We start from the raw sequence: 21,316 nt of genomic DNA, 5'->3' as shown, positions 1-21,316 counted from the left end.
GAAAGTTTATTAGGGTTGTCTTGTCAGGGTGATAAATACACTCAGAGAGAAACAGTGCCTCATTCCGCAGCCTCCATTAGGAAAATGGCATAGCAGTTACGAGGTTCTTGATAAGAGTAAATTGTTTTCGTATTTATCTTAGTTCTCTCTCTTCATTGCTCTTGAATAAACATAAAGAACTGATTTCTTAGATCCCTTGTACAATCACCGCCACCACCAAAGCCTCTGAAAGGTCAAATTTCACACAGCCAGCGCTGTGGGAATTTAATGAAGAGAATACATTTCTGATTTTTTACAAATAAAAAGGTCAGTCCTAAGGGCTCCATAAGGCCTTGCTTATCACCTCCGCGAAGCTCTTCATGAAAGCTCATTCCAAGTGGGGGGCCCACATGGGGAGTGCTCCCCTGCCCCCTGGGATTCTGAGGGAAGAACCAGAGATATGCAGCCCCAGGGCCACGACCTGCGCCGTTCTCCTCAACTAGCCTCACAAGGGGAGAATGTGGGCTGGGTGAGAACAGCAAAAATCAACATTTCTGCTAGTTTTATAAAGATAAGTGTACACACCAGGAACCAAACATAGGAGGGGGAAAAGGGGGAAGACAGACTGAACAGACCCCGTTACCCTGGCAACTGCAAAGTATTACAGTCTGCAGAGGAGACTCTAGTTGGGCCATTTGCACATGTCTTCCTAAAAGCAAAAGAATTTTTTCCCCTGACTTCACGATAGAGAGTTTCATAAAAATGGAGACTGACTTACAAATATCACTTAAAAAAAAACCTGGGCTCTTAAGATTCATCTTTCCTTTTCGTTACAATTTTGCTGTGAATTATGGTCCTTAAAATTCCTTTGAAGGTGACCCTTTAAGAGTGTCCTATCACATAGTATGGCAAGAAAACTAATGCCCTTCAGCAACTAGTTGATTTGTTAACACAATACATACACAAGTTACTTCAGTAGCAGCTGTAATTTGAACCTCATACAAAATGTATGGCTTTAATTTCTAGGGTTTGGGCACAAGAAATGTGGCCAGTAGGTAGAAGTAAGTAGTAGAAGAAATTATGAATAAATATAAGGAAAGGATATAACCATCTGAAAGAAAATAATTGAAAAGAAGTATAAAATGCAAAACCAAAGTTGTTTATATGTAAGATAAATCTCAATTTATTTTTCAAAACTGTCATTATGAAGGCAAATATACCACATATAGTCAAGGTTTTAACTTAATCACAATGACGTCATAGGATAAGATAAAAAGAAATCAGCCATATCAAGACCCTCTATTTTAAACACTGTGTAAGGCATCTCACTTTGTAAAAAGATAATACAGCCCTCAAGAATCCTTTAACCATATCCAATATAAACAGGAGTAAAATAAAAACTACTTTAAAAACCTATTTAAATTAAGACCATCAAGAATCCATGAGATTATGTCAGGTAGACAGGGCTGGCCAAGACACTAAGTACTGTAGTTCTAAGTTAAAAAAATTACAATCATTTTATGTAACTTACAAGGCAAATTGAATACTATGAAAAATGTCCTTCATGGTACATTTGAATTTAAGTAATACTCACCAGGAAAGAACCAGATTCTGTGACAGTGGCTGAGCCATAAGAACAAAGGGGTGTGATATCCAAGTGTGGCCCTTCCCAGTCTATTTTTAGAATTTTAAGATGCCAGCCTTAAATAGTTTTGATAATAATGTTTGTGGCTACAACTCAGCATGTAAGACACAGTCTGGGAGCAAACCAGTTTTTTTTATGCTGTGTCACCTAGTTTGCTATTTTTTCCCTTTTAAATTAATCCTGAGACCTTGCTCACAGAACACAGGGGATCTGAAGAATCTTTTGTTTCCTCCTGTTTAGTAGCTACTTTGGAAGATGCAGAACTAAAATTAGGTCATAAATTAAAATTATGTTAAAATTAGGTGATAAATTAAATCTCTGAAAATGTTCTTCACTAAAGAATGTTAAGAACTATCTTATCTGGAACCTTACTTGGAATATTACTTTAATTGGGAACAGAACACACATGGCGGAGGAAAAAGCACTTGGGTTCACCAAAATATCCTGGAGACATGTCCTTGAAAGATTTCCATGTCAGGAAGTAACAATTTCTGATACATCCGTCCCAATGAGACGGCTGTATTATCAAGAATATAGGGTTTTAAGAAGTTTATATATAAGTAATGAATGTGTATGTGCCCCCACAATGCCTATATATATGTTAACATATGTTTCTATAAACATATTATGTACATGTATATACACAATAGGTGCTCATACACATATCCCCCAACAACAAAGACCCTTCAGTGTGATGAGACTTGCTTTCTTTAAATTACCCTTTTCCACACTCAACCTTTCTGTTCCACTCCCATAACTCAAAATTATAGTACATCATACTCTAAAGAGGTTTCATTTTAATTTTTAATTAAAAAAACCCAAAAAATTAGGCAAACCAAATTATATCAAGAAACAAAGGCATATTTAGGGCTAACATACTGTCCTTTACCCTTCAAAACCAAAAAGCACAAATGAAAGACACTATGAAAATTTAACACTCAGTTTTAACGTTTTCTTAGAAAAGGAGAAGAAATCCCTATCTTAGAAAATTGAGTGTAAGAGACCTAAACTGGCCTTCATGTCCATTCGCTTGGGATGGAAGGCTAGATTAGAGACTCAAAAACAGCAAATCAATCTCCCTCCTCCTGAATCCACAAAACAGATGGCAGTTACAAATCACAGAAACCTATAGGTCTTCAAGGCTATTCTTTGAGTTCTTGGAAAAAGGAATATATAGTGCTAGCGCTTGTTTACAGAAGGAAATCCCAATTTAGTAGTGGGATAGGAGGGGCAGTCCTAACTGTTCTCATGCACCCCGCCTGGACTGCTAAGTCCTGGTACCTGTCATCACTTGTCCTCAGCAGGGCACAGCTGTTGGTGCTGTTGTGATTGCTCTTTACAACACACAGCCATTCTAGGCTAAACAAACCTGGCCATCCTCCTCCTCCAGCCCCCACTTGTTCTCTATTACGAGTTCTCCTTCAGCAGGCCAAGCTTCCGCAGGGCCTCCCGGCGAGCTTCCTCAGTGGAGCCTCGGCCAGCGAACTGGACGGTGATGCCCTGAGGTCTGAAGCCCACAGCCCTGGGCAGCGAACCTGACCGCTTCCTAGCATCCTGGCCACAGTCCGGCTGCCGGTGCTCGTACAAGCTCTTGCTGGCATTCTGGCGTGCAAGTTTACTTGTGAGAGCCGTGTCCGGACGGAAGGTGACAGTTTTCCCAGTAGAGAAAAAGGCACTGGGCTCACTCTTTAGGACATCGTGGATGCTCTGGAAGCCATTGGCCAGTGGTGAGGTCTGCTCTGTCTGCACGCCTCTGGACTGCTGGCTGCTGGTCTGCCCACCTGCCCGCGTGGACACAGCTTCATGGACTGGGCCTGGCTTGCTCTGGTCGCTTGTCCCCTGCTCTGAAGAGACGCTTCTCCTCTGCTCAGGGAGATCACCCTTTTGGGCCCGATCTTCTATTTCTCCCATGGAGAGGAAAGACACACCATTAATGTTGGCTAGGACCCGGGCTTTTCGCTCCTGCACGTTGACCGCTGCCTTGGAGATGGTCTTGTTGAACTCCTTCCCGGCGCTGTTGGTCACACTGATGTTGCTTGGAAAGCGGTGGATCTTGGGTGCAGGCTGTGCCGTATGTCTGTGCCACAACAAGTGGTCTCCATTTTGAGGGGCCGTAGAAGTCAGTGTCCTCCATTCTCCAGGCCTGCCCTCCTTGGAGGGGGAGGTGGGTGAAAGTGCTTCATTTCCTGCCAACCTCTCAGAAATTTTCTGGGCGATAACAAGTGGAGTAGGAACTGAGCGGGGCAGTTTTGGGTGCTCTGCTGGAGGAGAAGGAGAGAGCAGCTCTTTCCTGGGGTGGGCTGGTGCTGTGGTGACAGGCAGGGAAGGCGGCCGAGGAAGGGCCTCTGGAGCTGTGGACTCTGGCGGGGGAGAAGTCTCCATACCTTGTGTTTCAAATTCCAGGACAGGAATATCTTCCTTCCCAACAGGTCCAGACCCTGAGAAGTAGGGAGAATCCTCATAAGCTATGTAACCTTATGTAAAAATAAACACATTACATTTCCTTCCCACTAAATTGAAAAGGGTCTCTAAGGGACATTATGCCATCTTCAACACTACCTCCTGTAAACTGAAGCCCTGTCCCTGTTGCCTGGACTAATGAAAAAGATTAGAGTACATGGTTCTCATAATCACAGGATGAGAAGAATGAATTAGTGATGGTGAAAGACTGCCCAGGCAGAAATGGTCAGTGCCTGGGAAGCATATCGTGAAAGCAAGCTTCTGAGGAACCATCCTCCTGAGGCATTAATAAGAGGAAGTAGTAACCTGCCTTATCAGGGATTTTTACAAAGGGGAAATGGAAGCTGGAAGGTGGTGTGGCACACCAACTACTCTGTCACTTTCCTCTATGAAACAGAAATGTTTCCTAACAGTCCCAGGTGGGGTTTTAAATACCAGGCTTGGAGCCTTTACTATATTCTGAACATACACTGATTGCAGATCACCTAACACTAGGTTTACACACCTGTCTCCTGCTGCAAAACTGTAGGCTGTGTCTTATTTACCTTTGTATTGCAGAATCTCACACAATGCCTTCCACAGAGTAGGCACTTAAAACTGTTATAAAAAATCACGTTAGGGAATTGATGGGCAAGGTGGATTACTTTAAAAATGTGTTTTCCTTGGCACCATTATATGATTGGACATTTTTAAAGGAACAGCTGGTTCAAATTAATTTTAGGAACTGTACTTCAAAGAAGTGTGATAAAAATGGGGAATTCATATTAAGTCTCTTCTTTGAAGAGATGGCTGCAAACTAAGCTCCATCTTTGGAATCTATAACCGAAGCAGAAAAATTCTGCTTACAAATAAAAAGGAAAACATATTTCTAGAGGCCCATGACAAATGGCAGTGTTTTGTAGTTAGCATAGCAAAATTATTTTCCCTGCTATTTTTTCCTCATCATTACCAATACTTATCCCCTTGACCACATTTATTTCCAATATCTTTTCCAATTAGGAAGAAAAATGGAAGAAAATTTTCTCCTGTCCGCTCCTCTGGTTCTATCACAGGACTTGGTGGACCTCTCTTTTGATGCCATACTGAGTTAAGCAAATGTACAAAGAAGATGCTCAGCTGAATTTTTCTTCTGATCGTTTCCTGTGTTCCTGAACCAGTTGACTTTTCAGTTCAAATATTCCCACCTTGGCAACCATGCTATAGCTGTAGGGGTATAATCTTGCACAAAAATTCAGATTAAACTTCAAGGGCTAAAATATAAGCACTTTCTATAATGAATTGTTACCTAGAAGCCACTTCGAATTTTCTTTCTTTTTACTATATATATAAAATTTATCTCTACGCCCAATTAGTTTTATCCTTCATTCTAGCCCTTCTGGAATTTCCCTTCATGTGCTGTCATCCTAATATACTGAGAAAACATCTATGTAGTTGGACAAACTACCAAGATGATGCTTTTAACCCACAAAAATCTGGTAAGTCCCAAGAGCTCCAGACTGGTAGACACAGAAAGCAGTGCCTGTGTGTCGCAGAAAACACTAACAAAGCAGGCCAGGGGCTGGGGGCCAGTGCTTCACTCCTCACCTGCTGTTTCCGTGACATCCGGAAGGCGCTCAGGTTCCCCAGCTGCAGGTACTGGCTGCACTAAGTCAATGACATCTTCTGGCTCCGAGTGGCTGGAAGTACTCTCTCCCAGAGACCGTGGGGACTGGCAGTGTACCCCACTATCACACAGGATTTGCTCTTCAAAGTCGTCCTCCAGGGAATCAATAGTCTCTTCAAAAAACAGGATGACGTCCTTTTCCTCGTGTGTGAGGTACTTCAGGCTCTCGTCATCCTGCAGAGCAGGTGTGGGGTTGGGGATGGGAGAGAGAAACAACAGTGGTTTAACTGGAGAAGACCAGGACCAAGTCTGGATCAGTAGAGAGCCCGGGCAGGATTCACAGCACTCTAAAATTTCCCGCCTGGGGAGAGCCCGCCATTCAGGTAACCTCACTGACATACCTGTGCCTGTATGTCCCGCACCCTTTCACCTGTATGAAAAAGGCGGCTTTCAGAAAAGTACAGAAATAAAGGATCTTAGACCCCATTATTAACTCTAGTCCCGGGGTTCCTAGAGAGTTGATGACAAGAAAGCAGGTCTTCTTCAGTGCCTCCTTGGGGATGCTGTTTGCACTTACTGCTTTCAGACACACTTGCTTTTCCCATAATAGGAATGTGGGAAATCTCTGGTTGAAGATGGTGAACTCATATTTATTTCTCCCTCCAGAAACCTCACTAAAACAATAATGAGACTTATTTATTTATTTATTTATTTTTTAAATATATCTTTATTGATTTCAGACAGAGGAAAGGAGAGGGAGAGAGAGAGATAGAAACATCAATCATGAGAGAGTCATTGATCGAGCCCACAACCTGGGCATGTGCCCTGATCGGGAATCGAACCCTGATCGTCTGGATCCTACGTCGATGCTCAACCTCTGAGCCACGCCCGGCCAAGCGAGACTTATTTTCTTTAAAAAGGCACAAATCACAAAGACAAAAATAACAGGAAAAGAGTTGACAGCAATAAAACTTCCAAGTTATACAGCAGGAAAGGTGTAACTGACTGAGAAAGATGAATTTTAGTCAGCACCCGGGAAAGCCAATACTCAATCTGCTGAGTACTTGAGGGCTTCCCTCTGGAGCCCAGCTACTGGGGGTGCTGAGCAGTTCTGGAAGTATGACAAAGATGATGTTGTCAAGAGCAGAACAGGTTAAAAGGCTCTTTCAGAAGCAATTAGGTTATCCAGGAAGAAAACTAGACATTTTTAAAAAAAAAATATCTTTATTGATTTCAGAGAGAGGAAAGGAGAGGGAGAGAGAGAGATAGAAACATCAATGATGAGAGAGTCATTGATCGGCTGCAGCCCGCAACCCGGGCATGTGCCCTGACCGGGAACCGAACCCTGATCGCCCGGATCCTAGGTCGATGCTCAACTGCTGAGCCACGCCCAGCCGGGCAAGACATTTTTTCTTAAAGAAGATAAAAGAGAGATTTGAAGTGGGGAACTTCAGTGAAACAGAGCTGACGGTGAAGGACCGTACTGAAAATGGAGATTAAATGACGCCAAATTGATACTCTCTGCATAGAAGACTGCAAGAGTCTTCTTTGGGGATCTGAATGACCCAAGGGCCAAAAGACGCTGAGACCACAGGTCCCCAGTGAAATAGTTCAGCCAGATTGCTCTATAGTACAGATTAGTCAACAAAACCCAGTAGAGAATTTTTAATCAGGTTCTTAACATTCGACTCCTAAATATTTGCATACAGCTAATGATCAAGAAGCTGCAACAAACCTCTAACATGAGAGACAATATCAAAACAAAACAAAAAAATAAAGCAACTTACAAGAAACAAACTATGCAGATGATGAAAATTTCATAAAGATGATCATTAGTATTCTCAGAGAGATGAGATACTGAATCCATAAAAAATATGAAGCTATTAAAAAATAGAAAACATAAAAAGAGCTCTTAGAAATTAAAATTATGACAGCAGAAATGAAAAACTAAATAAAAGCCTATAAATTGGCCATACTGGAAAAGTGCTACAATAGTTAAAAAATAAAATAAAAATCTTTTTAAATAGAAAAGAAAACTAGAGGGTAAGTGTGAGAGAGCCAACATCTTAATAATGGGAGCTCCAGAAAAAGAAATCAGAAAAAAACAGAGGGGAAGGAATTATCAAAATAAATAAATAAAACAATACAAGAAAATGTCCCCGAACAGAAGGATCAAAAGGGGCCATCAGAATAACCTAATGAACAAGAATAGCATAGACTGTGACATATCAGTAAACTGAAGACCAACAAAGATCCTAAAAGCTTCTCAGTGAAAAAAGAGGCCACACAACACAAATCAAAAAGAGGTCACACAACAGAGATCAGGAAAGTTTCTCAGGAAAAAGGAGGCCACACAACAGAGATCAGGGATCAAAACAGCACTAGACTTCTTAACAGCAATATTGGAAACCAGAAGACAACAATGTGATTCCTTCAAAATTCTGAATGATCCACAGAGTTTCCAGTCAAGATGGCAGTGTAGGTAAACTTGGTACTCGTATTCTCCCACAATCACATCAAAATTACAACTAAACTACTGAACAACCATCATTCAGAACTGCCTGAAATCCAGCTGAACAGAATCCTGCAACTAAGGCTATAAAGACGCCATACTGAGGCTGGTAGGAGTGGAGACATGGAATGGGCTGGTCCCACACCCATGTGTGACTGATAAAAATAGGGAAAGATATCTTGGCTGGGGAGGTACCCGCTGAAGAGAGAGAGGTCCCAGCCCCACACCAGGCCCCCCAACCCAGAGTTCCAGTGCCAGGAAGAGAAGTTCCCCATAACTTCTGGCTGTAAAAACCAGCAGGAATTGAGGCTAAGTGAGAGGGAGGGCTGCTGGAGTCTGAGGAGTGCCTCTTTTTAAAAATTTTTTACTCTTTTTAATTTATTGGCTTTTTTAGAGGGGGGGAATAAGGGGGAAAGAGAGAGAGACAGAAACATCATTTTGTTGTTTCTCTTATTTATGCATTCATTGGTTGATCTTGTATGTGCGCTGACTGGGAATCAAACCTGCAACCCTGGCGTATCAGAATGATGCTCTAACCAATTGAGCTACCTGGCTAGGGCCCCAGGAGTTCCTTTTAAAGGGCCCATGCATGGACTTACTTGGACTCACTTGCTCTGAGCTCCAGTGCTGGGGCAAGCAGCTTGAAAGGCACCCGGGACATATGGGAAGGAACTGAAGTGTCTGGCATCAGGGTGAGAGCTGCAAGGGCAGCTTTCTCCCAGACAGAGGTGCTGGCAGAGGTCATTGTTCCTTTTCTGAGCCCTTTCCCCGCAGAGTTGGCAGGTGGGCACAATATCCGAGACTCCATCAACCTGGCTATCACTGTTCCACCCTGGTGATTCCCTGAGATCCTGTCCCACCCAACTTGTGGGCCCACCCAAGCTGTTTTCAGTGACTTTTCCATACAAATGGCTTATCTTGGTTCATGTTTAAGACTTTCCTGAAATCTCTCAAATAAGCAGCGTCTGGCCTCAGCGTGCTTTGTACCTCTCTCTAAGTGGCCCCAGGCATGGCACTTGTGGCAGCACGCCTTGGTTTGCTGACCTCTCCTGGGAACCTCTAAGCCCAGCACAAGTAACAGCCACCAGCAGATTGCTTTGTAGCTCATGCTGGGTGGCCCTGGGCAGAACACAGGTGGTAGCCGACCGTGGCTTGTACCTCCTGGGAGGCCCCAGAGCCAGCACACCTGGAGGACAGCTGCAGACCATGTCGATGTGTCACCACCCAACTACCTCCGCAAGCAAAACACTCAAGGGGGTACTCAGTAGGCACCAGAGTCCTGCTGAAGTAAGTCCTGCTCTGTGAGGTGGCCCCTGGACAGCTGATCCTCCACGGTTGTCAGTAGTCGCAGCCAGTGCTTGTAGTAGATGAGCCTGGGGGTAAATCCCTCCCATTGACAAGCTAACAACAATCAAGGCTGAACTACAACAGGAGGGTGTACACAGTCTATGGATGGGGGTGTGCATTTGGAGTACCCAGCTCAGGTGAACAGGGAGGCTGTGCCACTGGATCCTACAGGACACCTACTATGTTAGGCCACTCTGCCAAGCTCGAGAGATGTAGCAGCTCTACCTAACACATAGAAACAAACGCAGAAAGGATGCCAAAATGAGGAGACAAAGAAACATGCCCAAATGAAAGAACAGAGTAAAACTCCCGAAAAAGAACTAAACAAAATGGAGACAAGCAATCTACTAGATGCAGAGTTCAAAACACTGGTTATAAGGCAGCTCAAGGAACTTAGGGAAACAATAGATGAACTTAGAGAGAACTTCAACAGCATAAAAAAGGACATGGAAACCATAAATAAGAAACAGTCAGAAATGAAGGATACAGTAACTGAAATGAAGAATAATTTATAGGGAATCAACAGTAGAGTAGATGAAACAGAGGATAAAATCAACAATTTGGAAGATAAGGAAGCAGAAAACACTCAATTAGAACAGCAAAAAGAAAAAAAGAATCCAAAAAAATGAGGATAGCGTAAGGAGCCTCTGAGGGACAACTTCAAGTGTACCAACACTCTCATCACGGGGGTGCCAGAAGAGAAGAAAGCAAGATATTGAAAACTTATTTGAAAAAATAATGACAGAAAATTTCCCTAACTTGGTGAAAGAAATAGACATACAAGTACAGAAAGCACAGAAAGTCCCAAACAAGATGAAACCAAGAGGCCCACATCAAGACACATCATAATTAAAATGCAAAAGGTTAATGACAAAGAGAATCTTAAGAGCAGTAAGAAAAAAGCAGTTATCTACAAGGGAGCTCCCATAAGACTGTCAGCTGATTTCTCAACAGAAACTTCGCAGGCCAGAAGGAAGTGGCAAAGTGATGAAAAGCAAGTACCCAAAACCAAGGCTACTTAACCCAGCAAGGGCAAGGCTATAATTTAAAATTGAAATAAAGAGCTTCCCAGACAAGAAAAGGCTGAAGGGGTTCATCGCCACCAAACCAGTATTACATGAAATGTTAAAAGGTTTTCTTTAAGAGGGGGAAAAAAAGATTAAAAAATATGAACAATAAAATGTTAATAAATACATATCTATCAAAAATTGAATCTAAAAAACAAAATAAATGAACAAGCAGAACAGAAACAGACTCACAGATACAGAGAACATTTTGATAGTTTCCAGATGGGAGGGGGGTTGGGAGGATGGGCGAAAAAGGTGAAAGGATTAAGAAGTACAAATTGGTAATTACAAAATAGTCATGGGGATGTAGAGTACAGCATAATATTGTAATAACTATGTATGGTGTCAGACGGGTACAACATTTATCAGGATGATCACTTAGTAAGTTATGTAACGTTTAATCACTGGGGTGTATGCCTGAAACTAATATAATATTGTATGTTAACTGTAACTGATAAATAAAAAATGATTTAAAATTTTAAAAATTCTGAATGAATTCAGAGCTAGAATTTTATACCTAACCAAATTTAGGTTAGGTTCAAATGAATATGTTTTTAAGAAATGCCAGGTCTAAACAATGGATCTCCCACATCTGCCTTTGTCAGGAAGCTATTAGGGAAGTGGGGAGTTGGGTTGTTCCCCTAGACAAAGGAGAAAACCAAGGAAAAGATACAGGAGCCAGAGAAGGGGAGAATAAGAGGAATCCCAGGGCAATGGTGGTGTCCCCAGGATGTCATCCATGCAGTGAATGACCAGTCTAGTTCAGAGCAGGCCAGAGGGCTACACAAAACATGAAGAAAGCAAATAAAACTGAAATAATTATTAACCACAGAAAAAAAATAAAGCTATGAGAGAAAGCATATACCTATGAGTCAGTTTACCTGTAGCAATACACACACATGCACACACACAGATACATTAATTATATTAATATTTATAGTAGCAAGAAAACAAGAAAAACAAGAAACAACTAAAATGTCCAATAATAAGGGCATTATAATTAAATAAATCATGGCACATTCACAGATGGAATATTATATAGCCATTTAAAACGGTGTTTTCAAAAAAATATAATGCTTTTCCCCAAGAAAAGAATTTTCATGTTTCATTGTTCCCAAGTCCTTGTCCACATGCATACATATTTTACACAGATAACATGTACAAGCTACTATGTATTTTGCTTTTTACCTGTATAGTTATATTATAATTGTTTTTATATGTAGTCTTCTGCCAACAGCTACTGACTTTGATAGTTATATTTATTAACTGGCTTTTACAAATTCAAGGAATATAATGTTTAGTGAAAATAATGCATACAGAAAAACAGAGTTGTCTTGATGGTTTAATTTAAATGTATGCATACTAGGAGACAGCAAGATGGCGGCGTAGGTAACAGCGGTACCCACTACCTCCCACAACCACATCAAATTTACAACTAAAATACAGAACCACCATCATTCAAAACCACCTGAAACCTAGCTGAACAGAAGTCTTACCATGAGGGAACTGAAGAAGCAACAAGACCAGTAGGAGGGGTAGAGACGCGGGCAGATAGGGGCTGAATCGCAGAGAGGCGACTGTGGTCCCACACCCAGCGCCATGGTTTAAAACTGGGAGGGATATTTAGGTGGTGGAGGTTTCCCGGAGGACCTAGGGGTCCCAGCCCCGCATCAAGCTCCCCAGCCCAGGGTTCCAGTGCCAGGAAGATGTGTCCCCACAACTTTGGGCTGTAAAAACCAGTGGGGATTGTGGCTGAGTGACACACAGGTTGCAGGAGTCCCAGGCAGCTCCTTTTAAAGGGCTGGCTCACTCAGATGTGTTCCCTCAGAGCTCCAGTGCTGGGCAGTAGCTTGAAAGGAACCTGGGACATTCAGGGAGGAACTAACTTGCCTGGAAACAGGGAGAGAGCTGGAGGGGCAGCTTTCTCGCAGACAGAAGAGCTGGCAGAGGCCATTGCTTCTTTGGGAGCCCTCCCCCCACAGAGCTGGCAGGCAGGTGCCATATTTGAATCTCCAGCAACCTGACTCACACCTTTTGCCACACCCTGGTGATTCCTGGAGACCTTGCCCCTCCCTATTTGCAAGCTCACCCAAGCCATTTCCAGTGGCTTTTCCATGCAAGTGGCCTCTCTAGCCTCATGCTTAGGACTTTCCTGAAATCACTTAAACAAGCAGGAGCTGGCCTCAGCGTGCCCCATAGGGCTTGATAAGTAGCCCCAGGCCTGGCATTAGCAGCAGCCTGCATTGGTTCATACCTTGGCCTCTCATGGACACCTCCAAGCCCAGAACAAGTAGCAGCCAACTAGAGTTTGCTGTGTAGCTCACGCTGGGTGGTCCTGGGCAAGGCAAAGGCAGAGGCTGATTTTGCACATCCAGGAGGCCCCAGAGGCAGTGCACCTGGTGGTCAGCCTCAATCACACTGGATTACAACCCTACCACATGCACGAGTGACACAGTCAAGGGGTGCAATTGGTGAACACCAAAGCTCCAATGAAGTAAATCCTGCTCCATAGGGGTGTCTCCAGCACGGCAGTTCTTCAGTTGTAGCTGCAGCTGGTCCTCACAGCCCATTGTCCTGGGGGCCAAATCCTCTCAGTGACGCCAACAGCAACCAAGGCTCAACTACAACAGGACAGCGCACACAGCCCATACAGGGGACCACCTAGAAGGCCCAGCTTAGGTGACTGGGGAGGCTGGGCCACTGGACCCTACAGGACACCTACTACACAAAGCCACTCTACAAATTCCAAGAGACATAGCAGCTCTACCTAATACAGAGAAACAAACACCATGAAGCAGCCAAAATGTGGGGGCAAAGAAACATGTCACAAAGGAAAGAACAGAAGAAATATCCTGAAAAGGAAGGAAATGAAATAGAGCCAAGCAAGCTACTAGATACAGAGTTCAAAATAATGGTTATAAGGATGCTCAAGGATCTTAGTAAGACTCTTGAGGAAACTAGTGAGATCATCAATGACATAATAAAGTACCAATCAGAAATGAAGGCTACATGAACTGAAATGAAGAATAATTTACAGGGAATCAACAGTAGAGTACAGGATGCCGAGAATCAAATCAGCAACTTGTAATATAAGGAAACAAAAAACACCCAACCAGAAGAGCAAAAAAAAAAAAAGAACCCAGAAATATGAAGACAGTGTAAGGAGTCTCTGGGACAACTTCAAACAGCCCAACGTTGATATTATGGTGGTTCCAGAAGGAGAAGAAAGAGAGCAAGAAAATGAAAACGTATTTGAAAAAATAGTAACAGAAAAGTTCCCCTATCTGGTGAAAAAAATATACTTACAAGTTCAGGAAGCACGGAGAGTCCCAAAGAAGAGGAACTCAAGGAGGCCCACACCAAGACATATCATAATTAAAATGCCAAAGGTTAAAGACAAAGAGAGAATCTAAAGCAGCAAGAAAAAAGCAGTTAGTTACCTACAAGGGAGCACCCATACGACTGTCAGCTGATTTCTCAACAGAAACTTTGCAGGCCAGAAGGGAGTGACAAGAAATATTCAAAGTGATGAAAAACAAGAACCTACAACCAAGATTACTCTACCCAGCAAAGCTATCATTTAAAACTGAAGGTGAGATAAAGAGCTTCACAGATAAGAAAAACCTAAAAGAGTTCACCACCACCAAACCAGTATTATGTGAAATGTTGAAGGGTCTTCTTTAAGAAGAAGCTAATGAACAAAAGAATCTGACAGACAAAACAGACCCAGAGACATTGAAGCATGCAACAGACGGTCATATCTCAGAGGGAAGAGAGAAGGGTGTTGGGTGGTGGGAAGAGATTAACCAAAGAAGTTACATGCATATATGCATGACCCATGGAGAGACAATAATGGGGTGAAGGTCTGGGGAGGGGGTGGGATGAAGGTGGAGGGGGTGAATGGGGGGAAAAATGGTATCCCTGTAATACTTTCAACAATAAATATAAATTTTTTAAAAAAGGATGCATATTTAACTCATACACACATACAAAAAATACTTAGAGGATATACAGTCAAATTTTAATAATGGGGGAAAATGAAGGTAAATAACAAAGAAAACAGGTATGAATTAAAAGTTGTTGCTTAGGGTGAGTGGGAGATGGCAGAGGGACTCATGCAAGACTGATGCTTTTCATAAACCTTATAAAACTATCTGACTCTATACTGTGCTCATGAACTTCGATAAAACCGCAAACAATATGGTGGAAGCAAAGACGACTAAGAGCTGCTCCATCTGGTATAGAGTACTGCTTTACCTGCTGTGATCCAGAGGTACACTCACATGCCCTCCTACCCAAAGCATCTAACTTCCAGGTCCATGACAGGGCCTGTAGTCTCCAAAATGTGAGTGGCTTTTCTTTCATTTAAAGCATATACATATTTCTTTGGGGGATGATTAACACAAGAATACAGGCACATTTCTCAAAATAGCCTGGCCATATGAGCTGAAGAAATGATGACTTGGGAAACTCTGTACAGCATGGGTTGTTAGGTCAGAAGATATGAAGATTGTAGAGGGATATCTATAGCATGGAAGGAAGCAGGCTGACTGGAGAAATTTTTTTTTAAATTCCCTTTCTATATATAATGAACAAAATAAACTGATGAACAAAATACATCCAGAGGCACAGAAGCATGGAACAGACTGACGAATCTCAGAGGGAAGGCGGGGGTGGGGGAGTGGGTGGGGAGAGAGTAACCAAAGAACTTATATGCTTATATCAAAACCCATGAACACAGACAACAGTGTGGAGAAGGCCTGGGGGGGAGGGGGTAGCACGGATTCAGGGTGGAAGAGGTCAATGGGGTAAAAAGGGGACATCTGTAATACTTGCAACAATAAAGATAAATTTTTTAAAAATTCCCTTTCTATAAATGGTGTTTTTAATGCACCATTTTGGGCTGTGGAGTAAAAGGAAGTCCATTAAGGCTACAAATCTCCAGATGCTGAAAGAATTACATTGGAAACCATATTTTACCCATTCTGCCTGCCACGTTGACTTCAGGTAATGGCTACAAGTATTTAAGGGGAAAAGTGCATACATTTTGCCTAATATGTATGTTGTAAGAAATAATATCTACTATGTTCAAAGTAGAAAATTCAAAATGCTAAACCTACTAAAGGAACCATATGCATGCCATCCACGGCTTGATGAGAACGAAGTCCTGCTCCCGCTGGTGGCTGTGCACCCTGCACAGACAGGAGATAATGTCCCTGTCCCACTGGCACATTGAGGAACATCCAGATAAGGTGGATGACAAACCTTTACAATGAATGTTACCAACTGTTAGAAAACTCCAGTCCTACATACACCTGTGGGAGTATACATTTGGGACAGGAGTGTTCATTTTTAAAATACTCATACTAAACTAACCTTTACCTAAAAAAACTTAAGTGCTTAGGCTTCTTTCATTTTTCTTTTAAACAAAGAAATTTGGTTTTACTGCAGACTAAGACAATTGTGGCAGCTCCTTGTGAGGGAGAAAGCAGCAGAACTCATCTCTGTTCTAAACAAACAAATCATAAAAACGATTATGATGGCTAAAAATATTTCTTGAGATGAACCAAGATCTCTTAACCAGTAGTCTCCTAGGCAGGCAGCCTTGGGCATTTGTTTTGAAGGAGTTTGATTAACAATTTCTTCCTACAGACCCCAAAATAATCTCCCTGACACTTGAGCAAGGCTTTAGTGACTGAATAATCTATGCTGATGAAAGAACACCCTGCAGCTGAAAGAGAATAGGGGCTCAATGCAGAAAGTACAAGACAGCCTCTCTGCAGTTCCTCTCACAGCTTTAAATGCTCTGCTTACTCTGGCAACCTCATAAGAAAGACCCTGAGTGCATGTGGCATTACCCAGAGTTTCAGGATAGGGTTTAATTAGGGTTCTTTCTAACTAGTCATTGTTGTAATTTTTTACTGTGGCTAACTTAAACCTGTACTTCTGGCCGGAAAGAGACACAAACCAACCAGTAAGGAATGAGATATGTGTACAGTTTTTGATTATAGATCTAAGAATAATGGCTTTGCAGGATTACAGTTGGGCTCCGTGGCTGCCTTAAACTTTAAACTGACAATATCACAGAGAGGTCTTGACTGAGGTGGAGCTGCCATAGTGCGTGGCATCACACCTGCACCAGAGCCCGCAGAGGCTTGGGTCACACTGTCCTAGAGTTTCCCACGGCTATCTTGCCACTGAATTGTGAGTTCCTGAACAGATTAAACCTGGGTTTTATTCCATCATCTAGCAGTTCTTGTATGTAGTAAGCATTTACTAAATGTGTACTGAACTTTAATAAAAGCTATTTAAGCTCTATCTTAAAATGGCTGTTGTGACTAGCAAGTTTTTGGTTGAATCTGGGTAAGGAGGCAGAACTGAAAGACAGGGTCGCTACTGACCGGTATGCACCTCCTGTCTATGCCTGTTCTGTTTTCTCCCTTTGGGATCATCTAGCAACGAGAGTGTCAGGTTTCTAGTGTACTCCTTAGACGCCAGTCCAACCTGACCATGAAGAGAGTGTTCACCACTGCTGGCTTCACCTTCATATTCCATGCTTACGGGGTGTGGCCAAAAGACATCAAAGGCTCTAGAGAAGGAAGGGATTATTCAGGAGCTGACAACTGCTTTTGGATCACAGACTCATTATGTGACTTTCGGGCTATAACATTTGTCAGCTGAGTGAGAAGGAGGATTTCAAGACAGTTCATTGAATATTAAATCTCCAAAAACTCAATAATGAATTTGGGTCATTGTTTTTGCCCAAGTCAGAGATAAAAATGAACAGGAAATATGCTTGGGGGTTTGGGAAGCGCATATATTACTTAATTTCTTAAGAACTAAGCACAGTAAGAGCTTCCCAACTCTTCAACCAGACAAAGCATATTCTTTTCTAAAGGAGACTCCAGGTGCCTGCAGGGCAGAGCAAACTTCATTTAAGACCACATTCAGAATATGAGCCTAAGGACACTGGAAGCATTCCACTATGTATGACGCACCACATCTTTTTATCCACTCATCTACTGGTGGGCACTTGGGCTGTTTCCAGATCTTGGCTGTTGTAAATAATGCTGCTACGAACACAGGGGGTACAAAAAAAAAAAAGAAAAGAAAAAAAAGAACACTGGCAGGAGGCAGCATTCTGTCCCTGGCAGTGACGCCAGGGTGTTTATGAGATAAGTGTTTGAGATACTGGCCTTAAGAGGTTAAAAACATAGGTAACCTTACATGCAAAGCTTCCTTTGTCACCTTAAAGAGCTATCATTATGGTCTCTGAATCTTTCTTGAACCTCTTATTTTGGATCTGTATCATCTCTTGAGGTAGTAGGTTCTAGAACCACACTACCAACTTTGCAAAGACATACTGCCTTGTATTGTATGAAAACTGAAATTTCAAAGGAAAAAAACACATTCAAAAGGTATCTTCTAAGTCAAGTATTTCAGGATTTAGCCAGTTTGTTCTTGTTCTAACTATACCTTTCCTTAGAAAAGGTTCAGAGAAAGAATTCCTTATAAGAAAAGCAAAATAGCCCGGCCGGGCGTGGCTCAGCGGTTGAGCGTCGACCTAGGATCCAGGCGATCGGGGTTCGGTTCCCGGTCAGGGCACATGCCCAGTTGCGGGTTTGATCAATGACTCTCTCATCATTGATGTTTCTATCTCTCTCTCTCCCTGTCCCTTCCTCTCTCTGAAATCAATAAAGATATATTAAAAAAAAAAAGAAAAAAAAAGAAAAGCAAAATACATATACAAACACAACTAGCTTCTTGAGTGACAAAGGCTTCACACACTTCCCTATATGGATAGCCACGACAATCCTACTTAAGCAGCTATTTTAATTTTTAATTTGCTTTGGCTCAGGAGAAAAGTTCCTAACGAGCAAAGATCTGTTATATCGTAGACAACATTTCAACTAGTATTTAAAAACTTTAGGATACTCTCATGTAACATCAGGCATTAGTCTTTTATCTTCTTTTAAAAATAACTTTTGCTTAACTTGTAGTTGGAACTAGGTTATCTTTTACTTAAAGAGCCCTCCAAGAGGTGTACTTAATTCCATACAATTTAGCAGCCTAAAAACACTGTTACTAATCTTTTACGGGGTCAAGAATTAAAGGACAGCAAGTGGAGAAACTATTATGGTTGATTCTCACTCTAAAGAGACAAGTCATAAAAAGACCCAGTGATTTAAAATAAAATCATACAGCTCCTCTCCAAATTTAGACTCCCCAAAAAGTAGAGTATGAGGGTAAGAAAATTTTTTTAAGTTTATAAATTTTGTACCAGTGTAGATAGTTCACTGGTTCAGGTGCTTTGTAAAAGTCAAATGTTCCACAGTTGTTTGGAAAACTTTGGTTGCCATTTAAAATTAAATGTCAAATTTCCTCAGTGACCCTGTTCTATCTAAAGCAAATACACAACTGTGGTATAATAACCGATGACAACTAAAGTTAGCTCAATGACTTTCCATAAAGGAAAATACTTGAAAACAGTCAACAGGTCTAAGTAGAAGGAACTGGAAAAGCATTGGGATGTGTCTTCCATCAGACAGTGAGACACAGGTAGTCAAGTGGGGTATGAGGCAGAATTATGCAATCAAATACATATCATAAGAATATTATTTAATTATATGCTTCATAAAAGTAGAATCTGTAATGCTGTTTCCACTGTCCTACAAAATGATGAACACACAGATGAATCAAACACAACACAGTATTACTTTAAGATTTTACCAGATAGAAAAGAACTGTAGAGGATAGGCATTCTTTAATTTAAATTCAAAGTGATGCCCATAGTAAGACTGGCAGAATTAAGAAATTTGTGAGATATTGGGGGGAGGGATGTTTTCTTTTTACTATCTCATCTTTTCTGGTCAAAGGAAAAAATCCAGAAGACTACTGAATAAGAGACAGAGATATAACAGGGAAAAAGTGAATCCAAACCAGGTAATGAAGTGGAATTATGCTCTACCTGAAGCTATAGGGCACTCACAAGAGAGAAGCTGATATTATAAGCACTGATTAAATGCTAGACATTTAATCTTTACAATATACATGTATATATAACCCTTGAGAAAGAATTATCCCATTCACCCCCCTATAACTAATGAAGGGAATAACTAAGACTGATTAAATAACTTTTCTCAGGTTACAAAGAGAGGCAAATTTGAATTTGAACCCAGGCATGCCTTTAATACCCTTGTGTTTAATACAGTTCTGAGCTTATTTTCAGGATGCTGATTGGTTACTAAAGAAAAAAGCAACTTTAAAACTGCATAAGGATATTTTTTGGATTTAAGAAAAATTATAAGTATCTTGGGGCATGTCCTCTGATCCCTGCTAAACTCCACTATAAAACCTGTGCAGGCCAACACTGAAGGCTCAAAAAATCCTTCCACCCCAGGCGTCGAACGGCATAAGGCTGTTCTCACTTCACTCACCCTTACCTCCTAATATTTATAAATGTAAGAGACTGATAGTTTTTTCCATCTATGGACCTAATAATATTTCTAATATCTTATATTACCAAAAAATGCATCCATGATAAAGTTTCATAATAAGCAATTTCTCTTTGTGACTTTGGAGCTGAAATGTCAGACCTCCTTTCAAACAAGAGCTTTTGTCACCGAAGATGTACTCCTTTGTATGACATTTTGACAGAGTCATCATGATGCATATTTGCCACATTTGCCAGATGACAGACCTTAAGATCCCATTTGCCTGCATGTACATCCTATGAAGAGTTGTGTTTTTTATGGCAGAATCCTGTAAGCTACCTGATTCATTTTCCAGACTTGCTTCTTCCAGTTAAGATAGATTGCAGGCACTCTGGCAGCTTCAATCCTTCTAAGAGACCTCTTTTCATTTTCTGCTAAACCGTCGTGGCAGTCAGTGTGACACACTGCTCAGATCACCCATTGGAAACGAAGGAACTGTTCTCCTATCTGATGGGAATGCTGCTGGAAAGTGGCCCTCAGCTATCAGTCCTCTTTGGGAATTGTCTTAAACTGAAAGAAACTGTCTTGTCAAGGTCATGCCTCTTTCAAGAGGGGTCCTGCATCCAATGGCTGATCACTGAGTGGGTATAAAGGCTCCACTCTTGACCTAATGGGGACAACTGCAGGGCTATCCCAACCCTAGAGCTTTCCAAGCAACAATTAAGGCCTTTGTTGGGTCTACCTCACAGCTCAACTTCTCTCTCCACTGAGTCCTGCCTCCTCTCCTTCCAGATGTTGATCCCAAGAACAGTCCTAATAAGCCTCCTGCGCTCTAACCTCCTAAACTCCATTTCAGAATCTGCTGCTAGGGAGCCAATCTGCAACAACCTGAACTGTCATAATGGATCACAGTCACCAGAATGAAGGTTCCACTGTTGTGTCCTTAACACCTAGAACAGTGCTTTAACATTTGAGCAGATGTATAAATCACACACACGAAAGACACAGTAAGTCATATATAATAGTCAGTTAATGTCACACCTCAATGGATATGCTTGTAGAGATCAATCAGGTCCTATTTGGAGCATGTGAGTTTGAGCTACCACATAGGATTTAGTAAAAGTAGGCATTAATTGGTTAATATGAAGGATGGACCCTATAAGATTAGAACGGAGATACAAAAGTAGCAACATTCCTTCCCTACGTCCAAAGCACTGGACATACTTGGGATCACATTCTCTCCTAGTAGAAGACAGAGGGCAGGTATTA

General features: G+C 41.7%; 1 protein-coding gene across 1 annotated transcript in view; it reads right to left on the bottom strand.

Annotated features, from left to right (window-relative positions):
• Positions 1–1,140: 1,140 nt before the first annotated feature.
• Positions 1,141–21,316, bottom strand: part of PROSER2 (proline and serine rich 2) — a 43,381-nt gene continuing 23,205 nt past the window's right edge. The window contains exons 3-4 of the mRNA XM_081161935.1: positions 5,669–5,921; positions 1,141–4,062 (exon numbers count right to left, since the gene is read on the bottom strand). Coding sequence (XP_081018061.1) covers positions 3,032–4,062; positions 5,669–5,921 — 1,284 coding nt within the window. The 3' untranslated portion in view covers positions 1,141–3,031. The remainder of the gene's footprint in view (positions 4,063–5,668; positions 5,922–21,316) is intronic.

This window comes from Miniopterus schreibersii (assembly GCF_964146895.1).
Source record: "Miniopterus schreibersii genome assembly, chromosome: 1".
Lineage (NCBI taxonomy): Eukaryota > Metazoa > Chordata > Mammalia > Chiroptera > Miniopteridae > Miniopterus > Miniopterus schreibersii.
This window is presented reverse-complemented; position numbering and strand designations above follow the sequence as displayed.